The following is a 15,019-nucleotide window of genomic DNA, read 5'->3' as shown; positions in this document are numbered from 1 at the left end:
CTAAATGGAATGTTTTTAAGAGCGTAGTTTAAAATGTAAGGCAAATGTAGGATATGGGCCCTTTAAAGCTGTCGCTGAAGTGCGCTCGCGTCACCACGCGAGGGCGCAGCGCTGCGCCCCCCTCTCTCTCTCTCTCTCTCTCTCTCTCTCTCTCTCTCTCTCTCTCTCTCTCTCTCTCTCACTGTAAAAGCCCCTACTCGCGGGCACACGCACGGCACCCCGTTCTCTCTCTCTTTCTCGCGCGCGCCGCTCCGGGGGGCTCTGTGTACCGGATCATGGTGTCCGGCGTGTGCGCCCGTAAGTCCGCGGCTCGCCGCTCGCGCTCCGCTCTCATCGTCGCGCTGACGGTTCTGCTGCTGCAGACGCTCGTGGTGTGGAACTTCAGCAGTCTGGACTCGGGAGACGGCGCGGGCGAGGACGGAGGAGCAGCCGCCGCCGGAGGAGGAGGAGGCGCTGGAGGAGGCAGGGAGAAGAGGGACCGGCTGGCCGCTGTCGAGTACCCGAGGAGCGGCGTCCACAGGCGGCAGCAGCCACCGCCACCCCCGCCGGGCAGAGCGGCTCTCCGACACAGACAGCAGCCGGTAAGCAGACACGGAGAGCGGGCTGCGCACACACAGCGGGCCGATCGTCCGCGGTAGCGGGCCTGCGTGGCCGCTGAGGGATGCCTGCGCGCTGCGGGCTGGAGCTAATGCTCCGCTTTAGCCGCGTTTCGGCGAGGCTGCTTTTGTTGCGTTGAGCTTTTATTCGTGTGAGGAAAGATCTCTGATCTCCGCACAGCTGTGCGGCTCCCTCCCCCACAGAAGCGCTCCCAGCATCAGCGCTCAGACTCGGGTTTACCTTGAACGCGCTGAAAGCTTGTGTTTTTAGACAAATGTCCATGTGTTCGGCTCTCAGAGCTGTGAGATGGTCAGATACCTCCTTCACCCTCTCCAGCTGGAGTGGACCGCTGGTAATAACTACTCACATCAGACCTGCTGCTGTGAATTCTTCCACATCATCAACTAGCAGACACATTATTTTACCTTAAACGCTCAGAAAGCTTGTTTTTGGTGTGAAATGTCCATGTGCTCAGATCTCAGAGCCACTAAATGGTCAGAAATCTTCATTTTCTGGACTACTGGTAATAACTACTCACATCTGTGAGAATTCCTCTCAGACCTGCTGTAGTGCTGCTCTGAATTCTCCCCACATTAACGCTCCACATCATCAACTAGCAGATGCATTATTTTACCTTCAGTGCTCAGAAAGCTTGTTTTGAAATATGCAGTGTGATGGTCATTCACCTTTTTACATTGAAGTAGACTAGGGTCAGTGACTGCTCACATCAGACCTGCTGCTTTTGGTGTCCCTCCACATTGATGCTCCACATCACCAATAAACAGACACGTTATTTTACCTTAAATGCTCAGAAAGCTTGTTGTTTTTGTAGTGAAATGACCATGTGCTCCGCTCTTAAAGCCAGTAAATGGTCAGAAATCTTGTTTACCTTCTCCTAGTGGAGTGGACTACTGGTAATAGCTGGTCAAATCAGACCTGCTGCTTTGAAATCTCCTACTTTTCTGTCTCCCTCAACATGTACGGTCCACATCATCAACTGGCAGACACGTTATTTGCCTTAAAGGCTTGTTTCTCAGTGAAACGACCATGTGCTGAGCTCTCAGAGCAGTGAGATGGTCAGTCACCTTTTACTATTGGAGTGGACGTCTGTTAATAACTGCTCACATCAGCTGCTTTGAGTTCACATTTCTGTGTCTCTCCACATCAATGGTCCTCATCATTGACTAGCAGACACATTATTTTGCCTTAAATGCGTAGAAAGCTTGTTGTTTTTAGTGAAATGTCCATGTGCTCGGCTCTCGGAGCCGTGAGATGGTCAGATATCTCCTTCACCTTTTCTGCTGGAGTGGGCTACTTATAGCTACTTATAGTTACTTAATATTTACGTGTGGTAATTCCTCTCAGACCTGCTGTAGTGCGGCTCTGAATTCTCCCCACATCAATGCTCCACATCATCAACTAGCAGACACGTTATTTTCCCTTCAATGCCCAGAAAGCTTGTTTTTGTACTGAAATGTCCATGCAGTGTGATGGTCATTCACCTTTTTACATTGAAGTGGGCTGCTGTGAATGACTGCTCACATCAGACCTGCTGCTTTTGGTGTCCCTCCACACTGATGCTCCACATCACCAATGAACAGACACGTTATTTTACCTTAAATGCTCAGAAAGCTTGTTGTTTTAGTGAAATGACCATGTGCTCAGATTTTAGAGCCATAAAATGGTCAGATATCTGGTTTACCTTCTCCTAGTGGAGTGGACTACTGTTAATAACTACTCACAACAGACCAGCTGCTTTGAACTCTTCCTAATTTCTGTCTCTCTCTGCATTAATGCTCCACATCATCAACTGGTAGACATATTATTTTGCCTTAAAGGCTTGTTTTTTAGTGAAATGACCATGTACTCGGCTCTCGGAGCCGTGAGATGGTCAGATATTTCCTATTTAATTGGCTACTGTTAATAACTACTCAAATTTGTGATCATTCCTTTCAGACCTGCTGTAGTGCTGCTCTGAATTCTCCCACATTGATGCTCCACATCATCAGCTAGCAGACACGTTATTTTCCCTTAAATGCCTTAAACAACAAGTTGTTGTTTATCGTGAAATGACCATGTGCTCCGCTCTTCGAGCTGTGAGATGGTCATTCGCCTTGGTCCATTGAAGTGGACCACTCTTGCTAACTACTCACATCAGACCAGCTGGTTTAAATTCTTCTACTTTTTTGTCTTCCTGTGCATCAGTGCTCCACATCGTCAACTTGCAGGCACGTTATTTTGCCTTGAAGGCTTGTTTTTGTAGTGAAATGTCCATGTGCTCAAATCTCAGAGCCGTGAGATGGTCAGAAATGTCCTTCGCCTTTTAAAACGGAGTGAACGACTGTTAATAACTACTCAAATCAGACTTGCTGCTTTGAATTCTTCTGATTTTCTCCCTCCACATATATGGTCCACATTATTTTGCCATACAGGCTAGTTTCTAAGTGAAATGTCCATGTGCTCGGCTCCCAGAGCTGCGAGATGGTCAGAAATCTCCTTCACCTTCTCCAACTGGAGTGGACTACTGTTAATAACTACTCAAATTTGTGATAATTCCTTTCAGAACTACTGTAGTGCGCTGCTTTAAATCCTTCTACATTTCTGTATTGAATACTTTGGCACATTATTAGTCCACATCATCATCTAGCAGACACATTATTGTGCCTTAAACGCTCGGAAAGCTTGTATTTTTAGCGAAATGTCCGTGTGCTCGGCTCTCGGAGCCATGAAATGGTCAGATATCTCATTCACCTTTTTCCATTGAACTCAACTGAGACCCAATTCATCTACATTTCTGTCTCTCTCCATATTTACAGTCCACATCAACTAGCAGACACATTCTGCCTGTAAGGCTTACAGAAAGCTTGTTTAGTTTCCAAATGTCCACATGCTCAATTCTCAGAGCCATGAAATGGTCACATATGTCCTTCACCTCTTTCCGTTTGAGTGGACTAATGTCAATAACAGCTAGCAACCTGTTTTTTAGGGAGAGCTGTTAGCTAAATAGCTATTTTCAGAGCCATTAAATGGTCAGATATCTCGTTCACCTTTTCAGCCGGTGTGGTCTGCGGTCAATAACTACTCGAATTAGTGCGGATTTCTCTCAGACCTGCTGCTCTGAGTTCTTTTTCATGTCTGTGCTGGACGCTTTAACCGTCTCCCTCCCACATTAATGCTCCACAACATCAACTAGCAGGACAGCAGGACATTGTTTGCTTTAAATGCTTAAAGCAGGCTGTTTTTTACTGAAATGTCCATGTGGTCAGCGCTTAGAGCCACGACATGGTCAGATATCTCCTTCACCTTCTCCAGCTGGAGTGGACCACTGTTAATGACTCCTCAAATTTGTGAGAATCCCTTTCAGACCTGCTGTGCACTTTGAATATTGTACATTTCTGACTCCCTCCGCACATTTTTAGTCCACATCATCGACTAGCAGACACATTATTTGCTTTAAAGACTTGTTGTTTTTAATGAAATGTCCATGTGCTCAGCTCTCGGAGCCACAAAGTGGTCAGATATCTCCTTCACCTTTTCCCGTTGAAGTTGATTACTGTAAATAACTACTCAAATCAGACCCAATTCTTCTAAATGTATGTCTTCCTCCATATTAATGGTCAACAGACACATTATTTTACCTTAAATGCTCAGAGAGGTTGTTTTTTAGAGAAATGTCCATGTGCGCAGCTCTCGGGGCTGTTAAATGGTCAGATATCTCCTTCACCTTCTCAACAGGAGTGGACTACTGTTAATGACTACTCTTCCCAAATTTGTGAGAATTTCTGTTCTAATTTTTGCTTCTTAAATTCTGAAAACAGTCTCCGTCCACATTAACGCTCCACATCAACAACTAGGAGACGTTTTATTTGCCTTACATTCTCAGAAAGCGTGTTTTTTAGGGAAATATCCCTGTGCTGAGCTCTCAGAGCCATTAAATGGTCAGATATCTTCACCTTTTGAACTAGTGTGGACTACTGTCAATAACTGTTCACAGATTTGTGAGAAATGTAGAAATTCTTCTACATTTCTTTATTAAATGCTTTGACAGTCTCTCTCCCCACATGCTCCACATCGTCAACTGGACAACACACCATTTTGCCAGTGCCCTGATAGCTTGTTTCCGTGGTGAAATGTCCATGTGCTCAGCTCTCAGCACTGTTACACGGTCAGAAATCTCCTTCACCTTTTTCAGCCAGAGTGGACCACTGTTAATAACAACTGTTCCCAAATTTGTGAGAACTTCTGCAGTATTTTTTGCTTGCTTGAAATATGAGAACAGTCTTGTTCCACATTAATGATCCACATCATCAAGTCGCAGACACATTATTTTGCCTTAAATGCTCAGAAAGCTTGTGCTCAGCTATTTGAGCCCTGAAATGGTCGAAAATCTCCTTCGCTTTTCCACTGGCTGCTGTTGTAACTCAAATTTGTGAGAATTTCTTAGTGTGCTTACTTGAAGTCTTCTGCTTCTCTGTACTGGAAGCTTTAACAGTCTCTCTCCTCTTATTAATGGTCTAAATCAACTAGCAAGACATTGTTTGCTTTAAGTGCTCAAAGCAGGCTGTTTTTGCAGTGAAATGTCTGTGGTCAGATATCTCCTCCACCTTTTCCAGCTGGAGTGGACTACTGTTAATAACACCTGCTCGCCAATTGCTTGCTTAAATTCTGAAAACAGGCTCCGTCCACATTAATGCTCCACATCATCAACTAGCAGACACACTATTTTGCCTTAAATGCTCAGAAGGCTTTTTTTAGTCACATGTCTAGATATTTAACTCACCTTCTGAACTGGTGTGGACTGCTGTTAATAACTGTTCCCAAATTTGTGAGAACCTCTCTCTGACCTGCTGTCCACTGCTCTGAATTCTTCTATATTTCTGTATTGAGTGCTTTAACAGTCTCCCTCCCTCATTAATGGTCCCAGACATCATTTTGTCTTAAATGCTCAGAAAGCTTGTTTTTGAAATGGTCAGATGTCGTTCTCTAGTAAAGTGGACTACAGTTAATAACTCAAATTTGTGAGAATTTCTGTGCTTGCTTGCTTATTTTCTTCTGCCTCTCTGTATTGTAAGCCTTAACAGTCTCTCTCCTCTTATTAATGGTCTTAATCAACTAGCAAGACATTGTTTTGCTTTAAATGCTAGTGAAATGTCCATGTGCTCAGCTCTGAGAGCCGATAAGTGGTCAGATATCTCCTTCACCTTCCCCACAGGAGTGGACTACTGTTAATAACTACTCACATTACTGAGAATTCCTTTGGAGCTGCTGTGCGCTGCTTTGAAATCTTCTACATTTCTGTCTTCGTCCACATTAATGCTCCATATCGTCAACACGTTATTTTGCCTTAAAGGCTCAGAAAGCTTGTTGATTAAATGGTCAGATATCTTCTTCACCTTCTGACCTGGTGTGGACTACTGTTAACAACTGTTCCCAGCTTTGTGAGAATTTGTCTCGGACCTGCTCTGAATTCTTCTACATTTCGGTATGGAGTGCTTTGACAGTCTCTCTCCCCTGTTAATGGTCCACATCATCAACTAGCAGAGACAGTATTTTGCCTTAAGTGCTTTGAACCTTTTAACTTTTTTTTGGTGAAATATTCCTGTGCTGAGCTGTCAGAGCAGTGAAATGGTCAGATATCTTGTTTATCTTTTTCACAGGAGTGAACTACTGTGAGTATCTGCTCATATTTGTGAGCAGACCTGCTGTAGAGCTTCTTGTCTTGCTTTAATACTTGCACATTTCTCTATTGGACACTCACAGCAGAGCCTCCCTCCCCCCATTAACGGCCCACATCATCACCCAGCAGGACGCGTTATTTTGCCTTAAAGGCTCAGAAACCTTGTTGTTTAGTGAAATCCCCCTGTGCTGAGCTCTCAGGGTCATTAAGTGGTCTGATATGTCCTTCACCTTCTGAACTGGTGTGGACTACTGTTAACAACTGTTCACAAATTTGGGAGAATGTCTCTCAGATATGCTCTGCGCTGCTCTGAATTCTTCTACATTTCTGAATTAAACGCTTTGACAATCTCCTTCCCCCATTAATGGTCCACATCATCAACTAGACAACACATTATTTACCTTAAATACCCAAAAAGCTTGTTTTTTAGTGAAATATTCCTGTGCTGAGCTGTCAGAGCAGTGAAATGGTCAGATATCTTGTTTATCTTTTCCACAGGAGTGAACTACTGTGAGTATCTGCTCATATTTGTGAGCAGACCTGCTGTAGAGCTTCTTGTCTGCTTTAATACTTGCACATTTCTCTATTGGACACTCACAGCAGAGCCTCCCTCCCCCCATTAACGGCCCACATCATCACCCAGCAGGACGCGTTATTTTGCCTTAAATGCTCATCGCGAGCTCATCTTTTCTCTCTCGGTTATCCGCTTCTGGCAGAAATGTGCATGTCCTCAGATCTCAGAGCCATGAGTCAAATACCGCGTTCACCTTTTCCACTCGAGCAGACTAATAACTCGGAGTATTTCTTACGAACCGCTGTGGTATGCCTTCTGTTCGTCTTCTCAGACGGAAATGTGCGTGTCCTCGGTTCTCAGAGCCGTGTGATATGTCAAATATCCCCTTCACCCTCCTCAGCTGGAGTCGCTAATAAGTATTCTTTACTGTAGACTGTAGAATTAGTCTGCTGTGTTCCGTACAGAGCTTTAGTAGCGTGATACTTGCTCGCTTTAATATATATTTCCGCTCTGGAGGCTCTCCTTCCCCCTTTATCAAGCGCTCCTGGTCCACATCATTAACTAGAACACATGAATTATTTTAGTTGAACCTCTTATATGGCCAGGGTCCACCGGCGGGCCCAGAGTTTATTACACACTTCTGAAACCTAAGAATAGCTCAGCCAGTTTGCACTGAAGTCCATCATTCAGTTTGCATTGAATGATAAGCCTTAGTGTGTAATAAGCCTGGGATTTTAAAGGGTTCAAGGGGAATCCCACCCATTTCTGTACAGTGGTGGTGATAGGAACCAGGGGTCGCCATGACTACAACACAAATATAGACATTTTATTTACTATCCAGAACCACCAGTGAACCTACACGAGTCTTCTGAGTTTATATGGAATGTTGATGATGGAAAATAATGGAAAATCTGAAATAATAAGTTTTCTTTGGGGACTATTTTGCCTCACAGCGCCCTGCATATTATGTATCCCTCCACCATGAATGGAGTGTCCTGATAACTTTCATACTTAAAGAAAAAGTTATCTGCCAATAGAAAAACACCACTTTACAAGATTTCATGGGAAATTTCCCTTTATTGAATAATATAAATAATTTTAACAATTAATGTTGAATGAGGATTGTTTCAGCCTGGGCGGCTTCCCTGACTGATGCACAGTACAAGGCAGCCAATCAGAACAGAGCTCATTTACATATATCAGTCTTATCGCTTTACATCTTAGCCATTTTTTTATGCGTAACATTTATAAAAACTACAATTTCTCTTTAAATGTGTATTTGCAGGCTTTATTTTTCATAAATTAATCTCTGGGACATGTTTTATTTTGTCTTTTATGAGTTTTTATCACATTTTCATTGGAGAATAGATATAAATAAATAAATAACATGCCCAAATTTATGAGTATTCCTTACAGAGCCACTGTCATATGTTGATAGTATGTTATCCGATGATCAGACCTCATTAATTAATCAATTAAGAAGTGAACTGAATAGACGGGTCAATACCAGACTGTAGCTGTTTGTTCCACAGCTCAATTAACGTGCATGAAAACCTGCTTAGCGTGTCACGCAATGCAAATGTGATCATATATTCCTCCTGAAATGCGCAGAACATGAAACGGCGTGTGATTTTCACACTGCAGCTCAGACGCCCCTCGAGCAGAAGCAGGAATGTGGCATTCATGCATGATACATCACACATTCTGTAATTAGCAGGCGATAGATATCGTGTAGTATCATATTAACATGACGCCCTTTGATGTGAGGACGGCCAGCTGATTAGCTGCGTTTTCTCTATCGCCGCCTTTGATCAGGGATCGCATTGCGTACCGAGGAGATGTCACCTTGATGGCGAGGCTGAGGAGACGGGCAGCGGGTCAGGTCGCGTTCTGGTGCCGCAAGGGTTGCAGTCTGCTTTTAGGTGCTAGCAAGACTGCGAGACACTAAAAACAGCTTCGCTTTCTTTTTAATATCTCAGCAGACTTGTTGAAAGTTTAATATGCGCACCATCGAACGCGATAATTAGAACCCGTTCAGTCTGAGATAGATCACCCTCTCGACTCTAAACGCTAATATTTGGAGCTGCGGGACGCCGGTTGTTTGGTATTTGGAGGGAGGCAGTTACAGACTGTGTATTTCCCTTATCAGAGCATGAATCCACTGAGCTCTGGATTTATTGCTGTCGTTTTGATATAGTATGTACATATGATTATGTATTTAATGATGTTGTTTTATAGTGAATTACATTTGCGTTCTGTATAGCAGGTGTGAGTCTACACTGACTTTTATTTTGTTAGTTTTGATGCCAAAAATGATGGCAGAAATATAAAGAATTGTTATCTTTACATTAAATAAGACTTAACTCTCATCTCCAGGTTCAAATCTCAGTAAAATAGCTCCTCCCCTGCTCCTCCTGAAGGTTTCTACACTTAATAGTGATGAATGAAGGGAAATTCCACCAGTTTTCTGTGTTGGAGCAGATGTCTTTACAGTGGTGGTGATAGGAACCAGGGGTCGCCATGACTACAACACAGATATAGACATTTTATTTACTATCCAGAACCACCAGTGAACCTACACGAGTCTTCTGAGTTTATATGGAATGTTGATGATGGAAAATAGTGGACAATCTGAAATAATCAGTTTTCTTTGGGGACTATTTTGCCTCACAGCGCCCTGCATGTATCCCTCCACCATGAATGGAGTTTAAGTTCTCTAAACTATCATAAAACAGCGTCTCAGTCATCAGGCAGTGAATTCATAACCATTTCATGTAGGAACTTTCTGTGAGGGAGCTTTTAGAGGTGGACGCCTGGTTCCTATCACCACCACTGTGAACAGTTCTGACTCTAGAACACCAAACCACTCTGAATGACCTGCTTCATAATAGCTACTGAATAATAATCCCTAAAATAATAATAATGATAAGGCTGCAGTTGAAGGGGTTGATATGAAATTACAGCCTATCTGTGGTGATAACGTCCACTTCCTCTTAGTGTTTGCAGCCGGCGTGTTGATGTTTCTGTCTGGATGCGTCAGCGGCGCGGCCCCTCTGCCCCCGCTGAGTGACGGGCTTCTTCAGACTCGTCTCTGCTGCTCGGCTTTTAGCGCTGCTGCTGGAGGCCGACAGCGCACAGGGTGACCTCCGCGCCGCTGACCTTTTCCTCAACTCAGCCGTGACAGGCTGTAAAACGCTTCTGTGAACGCACACCCGCCTCTGAATCCCTCTACCTCGCTCACTCTCTCACTGCCTCGCTCGCTCTCTTTGTTTTGTCACCTCTGTGGGTCACCTGTTCTTGTAAACAGCGATGCCGGGAGGCTGCACCGGGGCTGCGCGGCATGTGCAGAATACTAGTATTGTGGTGATGTTTGGTGCATGTTATGATTATGATACGCCTTATTTACACAGTAATACGGGAGATACTGGATCTGGTGAGCTGCGGCCTAAAGCCTGAGACTGAAGGCTGCGGCTGAAAGATGAATAGTTTTTATATCGAAATCACAATTTTTTGTGCAATTTATTTTAAATCACATGAGCGGCAATTTTAACTACAGCCTTTAATATTGAAAATGTTGCAATAAGTTTTAAGCAGGGAAATGCAATAAAACAGGAAGCTGGGGAATTCACCATAGATGAGTTAAACCAGTCAAAAGCAATCAAACACCCAACAGGACCACAGCTAACTGGCTGTAACTGGCAGCATTCAAGCCTCAAGCCAGAAAAAGTGGAGAGCCTGGTTTCTTTAAAATTAATAAGCAAAGTCCTACTGAAGGCCGAGGAGCAGCACAGCAGCGCTAGCGTCTCTCAGTACAGCGCCACCTGCAGAGCACTACTGCGATTACACCACTGACATTTATAGTCTATTTTAAGATAATTCTGACACAAAACGTGATCGATAAGAAAGTTTATTCACACAGAAATAGCTCCAATCCAGCTGCGCTAACTAGAGCTCACTTTTCTACAACTCGTGGATTAGTTTCTCATCCGTTTTTGGCTACTTTGTTTGATGTGTGTTTTGATGAAAGGTGGCAGGCTGACCGGTAGAGCTGGGCAATATGATGATATTTATCATTATCGTGATAAATTACATCACAATAAGCTTTTCTGAGCTATCATGGTTATTGTCAGTACTTAAAAATGCATGCTTGAATAAAAAAATCCCTAAAAAACCATGATCTGCACTCATAACCAGTTTGTTGATTACAGTGGGAGCGTTTTGGTTTTGTTGCTGTTTTTTAGGCTTAAAGTTGTGGCTGTTATTTTTTAATCTCCTACATTATCAGTATTACAAAGGCAAGCATTGCAGTACTGATATATACCAAACGATATTGTGCAGCTCGAGCCTGTCGTGTCACGATTGTTCCCACTTTTCCGTCCGGATGCCCTCTGCTGAGCTGTTGGAGTAGGTGAGGGCAGACTGGGGCGGAGAGGCGGCAGAGGAGTGAAAAACGCTCCTCCGTTGGAGGACTTGGAATAGGAGGATAAGTGCAGATCCATCACAGCTCCCACAAGCCCCTTCATCGGGCCCGGCTGCAGGAAACACAAAACAAAGAGATTCAGAAGCACGATTTCTGCTGTTGTTGTTTTGGGGGAAAACACATCCTCTCGGGTTCAGTCCTTTTGGGAAATTGATACCTTTTCTGTTGTGTCTGAGTGAGGCTGTCGCGGAAGATTGATGCTGTGCAGCGACTGACTGAGTCATACCTTCACTCCCGAACTGTAGGCCGGTGAGGTTGGGTAAAATATTCCGTTATTAGATGTAGGGCTGTCACGGTTAATCAGTTGTTCAATTAAAACAGACTACGGTTAAAAATGAATCAGCTAATTTCATATTCTCTATATCAGCTTATTAATTACTTTGAAATTTGAATAACTAACAGGATAGCTGCAGGTCAGTAAAAAGCATTCTAAACGTCCCCCAAAGGGGGCACTGTTCCAGCTCAACATGCTTTTGTGAGCATCACTGAAAGAGAGGAAACCCACACCAGCAGTATAAAACATGTTAAAATACACAATATTAAACAGAAAATAATGTAGGTTATTATGAACAATAATCAACAGAGACAAGTATTCCACCAAGAAATGTAGTTCCTTTAGTTTTGTCATATAATAATGAACATATGATCACACAGCACTGTTTAATGCAGAAACTTGCGCTTTATAAGGACTTTTGGTCACCAAATCACCACCGTGAGTCTTATTTAGCACCAGTCCAGCGGTGCTCTCTTCTCACAGTGGGGCCGAATCTCAAACGGCTCCCTGCTCCCTACATAGTGCCCTACATAGGAGCTTAAATACTGGATCCTGCAGCCCAAAGAGCAAAATACAGCTAAGAAACAGTCATTTGGGGTTCAGACCCATCCACACTCGACACATGGTGCACTATTATTACTGTAGAGGCTAGAATTTCTAAGCTTTCACAGCTAGAACACTATTTAGGGAGTACAGAGCCGTTTGGGATTCAGCCTGGGTTTGAAACACAAACATTTGAAGAGTGTAGATTATTAACAGCACAAGGGTTTTTTTGTGCCGAGGCTCAGTGATACAGTTGTTATGAGGCGTCATAGCCGTGGTATATCATGGATTTTACCACGGCTTCGAACGTGGCTTAGCCAATCAGATTTCAGGACCGGAACTGTCCGTGTTATAATTCGTGTTTACCGTCAGGATGAACAGGCAGATGTAGGCTGCTGTGTGTTTTACAGGCCTTTAAGGAATTAAAGTGAGCGCCACCCGCTAAAGCAGAAGTATTGTTTTGGTATTGGTGTCAAATTGAAGGTGGAAACGTTTCACGCGGCGGGTTGTGGAGGCTGTACAGCAGGTCTGCGGTGATGTTCCAGCAGGAGCAGCGCCGGCTGCTATTAGGGAGCCTCTCTTTCTGCTCATAGCAGAGAGCAGGCTTTGTTGTGGCTGAGCTGTGGGTGGGTTTCCGGCCTTTGTCTGTCCTCTTCAGGCAGGGTGACGTGGAGGACAGGTGCTGGATCTCTCTGCCTTTTGATCTCGCGCTTTGTTCCACTGGCTGTAGCTTCTTGTGTCTCTCCAGCAACTTGGCTGTCACAAAGATCTCTGCAGAGCTTTCTCTGGCGAAGATGCTTCTCCTCGCCTCTGTTTTGAAACCCAACAAGACGTCTCATTTGACTGCAGGTTGGGTAGCAAGCGTGGGCTTTTCTTTGCGACCTCTGAGCTGAATCTGGAAGTTCCTTGATTGAGCGTGTTCGGGTTTTTTACAGCAGCTAAAATGGAATGAGTCTCTGAGAGTGATGGGTTTTCCTGTGAGGAGACAAAATTGTCCATTTACAGCCCGCCGAAATTGATTGAGAGGATAATTCGTGCGAATAAACGCCTAGCGGAAATTTCCCAACAGCCTCCGACGCAGACGACGGCGCTGTAAATTGCACGCGGGAGTTAAAACATGAACAGGAAAGAAAATTACAGATTCACAGCCTCTTTTTTCTGCCAAAAAAGTGGCAAGACTTTGCACGGTTTTCTCACATTTGCATGTGACTGGCCGCTGATTGAAACATTTCACCCGACAGATCTGCTGCCGAGTGATGGATGGGATCTGGGGGGGATCCAGGTGTTGCTACACATGTTTCACATGTTCTAGTGCTGTGAAAGTCACTTCCCTCGTTCTGTTTGACCACGCTTCTCATTAAAGGGGAATTCCACCAAATTCTCAACATTTCTTCTAGTGAACAAGGTGTCGTTCAGAGTGGTTTGGTGTGAAAGGCTCCATTCTAGAGTCAGAGCTGTTCACAGTGGTGGTGATAGGAACCAGACATCCACCTCTAAAAGCTTCCTCACAGAAAGTTATGTTGTTTTTGAGAAGATTTAGTTTTATTTTAGAACGTTTCATGGTGGAGGGATACGAGCAAGACGTTGTGTGACAGAATAGTCCCCAAAGAAAACTTATTATTTCAGATTTTCCACTATTTTCCATCATCAACATTCCATATAAACTCAGAAGACTCGTGTAGGTTCACTGGTGGTTCTGGATAGTAAATAAAATGTCTATATCTGTGTTGTAGTCATGGCGACCCCTGGTTCCTATCACCACCACTGTAAAGACATCTGAACCATTTCACACCAAACCTCTCTGAATCTCTCTAAAAGACTGAATTATGTAGGAATTTTGAAAAAGGAGTTGTATTCCCCTTTAAGGAGATTCAGAGACCGATTCAGTGAACTGATAGCAGAAATCACCTTATTTCTTATTAATCCAGGGGCTGTGTTTGTTTTCCAAAGCTGTTTCTTCTAAACGTACAAAGAGACAGTTAAAGTCAGGCAGTTACCACAAACACTTTAATTAAATCAGTGCACTGAAATGCACTGTGCAGCTATAAAATCAGCATCAGACATAAAAGTGTCTGTATATCTGGCACTCGCGCTGTATATTTTGTGGTATTTGGTCTCAGATGTTCTCATTGTTTTCTCTTACTGCTGCTAACAGAATTGATTCTGGGATTTTTAATCAGTGGCCGCTCCATGTTTCACCCTCTCTGTGGCCTCAGCGTCAGCGGACACTCCAGATTATTTAAATGGTGTTAGATCTAGAAGTGTATCATTATGGGGCTTTTTGCTCTTCCTTTTGAAATTTCCAGGGCAGTTTTGTTACTTTTTGGGGCGTCGTTCCCCTTGAATGCTGCTTAAAGGGGAATTCCACCAAAATCTCCGCATTATTAATAAATTAAGATGTAAGTAGAGTCATTCAGAGCGGTTTGGTGTGAATTGCTCAGTTCTAGAGTCAGAACTGTTCACAGTGGTGGTGACAGGAACCAGACGTCCACCTCTAACAGAAAGTTACTACATGAAATGGTTATGAATTCACTGCCTGATGACTGAAGTGAAGGCGACGTGTAAATTTAGTAGCCGCTCCGTTTCGCTCATTTATCCTGAGATTTCTTATTCCGTGTGAATTGTTTATAAACATTACAGACGTCCTGTGCTTAACTGGCATCACTCACTTCCCCATGGAAAACTAATACTGTCCCAGTAGGGCTTATTTCAGGTTTTCCTGCGTATACTGATAAGACCGGCCCCCGGTGTGGAGTGTAATGGGGCTGTGGTGGACGCTGAGGGGTCTCGTGCTGTGAGTGAGTTGATGGCTCTGGGTTATGAAAACTCCGGGGAGATCACAGCCACACCAGTGCTTACACTCCCTCACACCTGTCCGTCTGTCTGTCTGTTCATTATCACAGCTCGTACTGTAGTAATGTACTGTTTTTGGCT

At 43.9% G+C, this 15,019-nt stretch overlaps 1 protein-coding gene across 1 annotated transcript in view; it reads left to right on the top strand.

Annotated features, from left to right (window-relative positions):
• The first annotated feature begins 275 nt into the window (after positions 1-275).
• Positions 276-15,019, top strand: part of xylt1 (xylosyltransferase I) — a 106,271-nt gene continuing 91,527 nt past the window's right edge. Inside the window, exon 1 of the mRNA XM_036590495.1 lies at positions 276-581. Coding sequence (XP_036446388.1) covers positions 276-581 — 306 coding nt within the window. The remainder of the gene's footprint in view (positions 582-15,019) is intronic.

This window comes from Colossoma macropomum, unplaced genomic scaffold (assembly GCF_904425465.1).
Source record: "Colossoma macropomum unplaced genomic scaffold, Colossoma_macropomum, whole genome shotgun sequence".
NCBI lineage: Eukaryota > Metazoa > Chordata > Actinopteri > Characiformes > Serrasalmidae > Colossoma > Colossoma macropomum.
The sequence above is the reverse complement of the archived record's forward strand: the minus strand, read 5'-3'. Positions and strand labels throughout refer to the sequence as shown.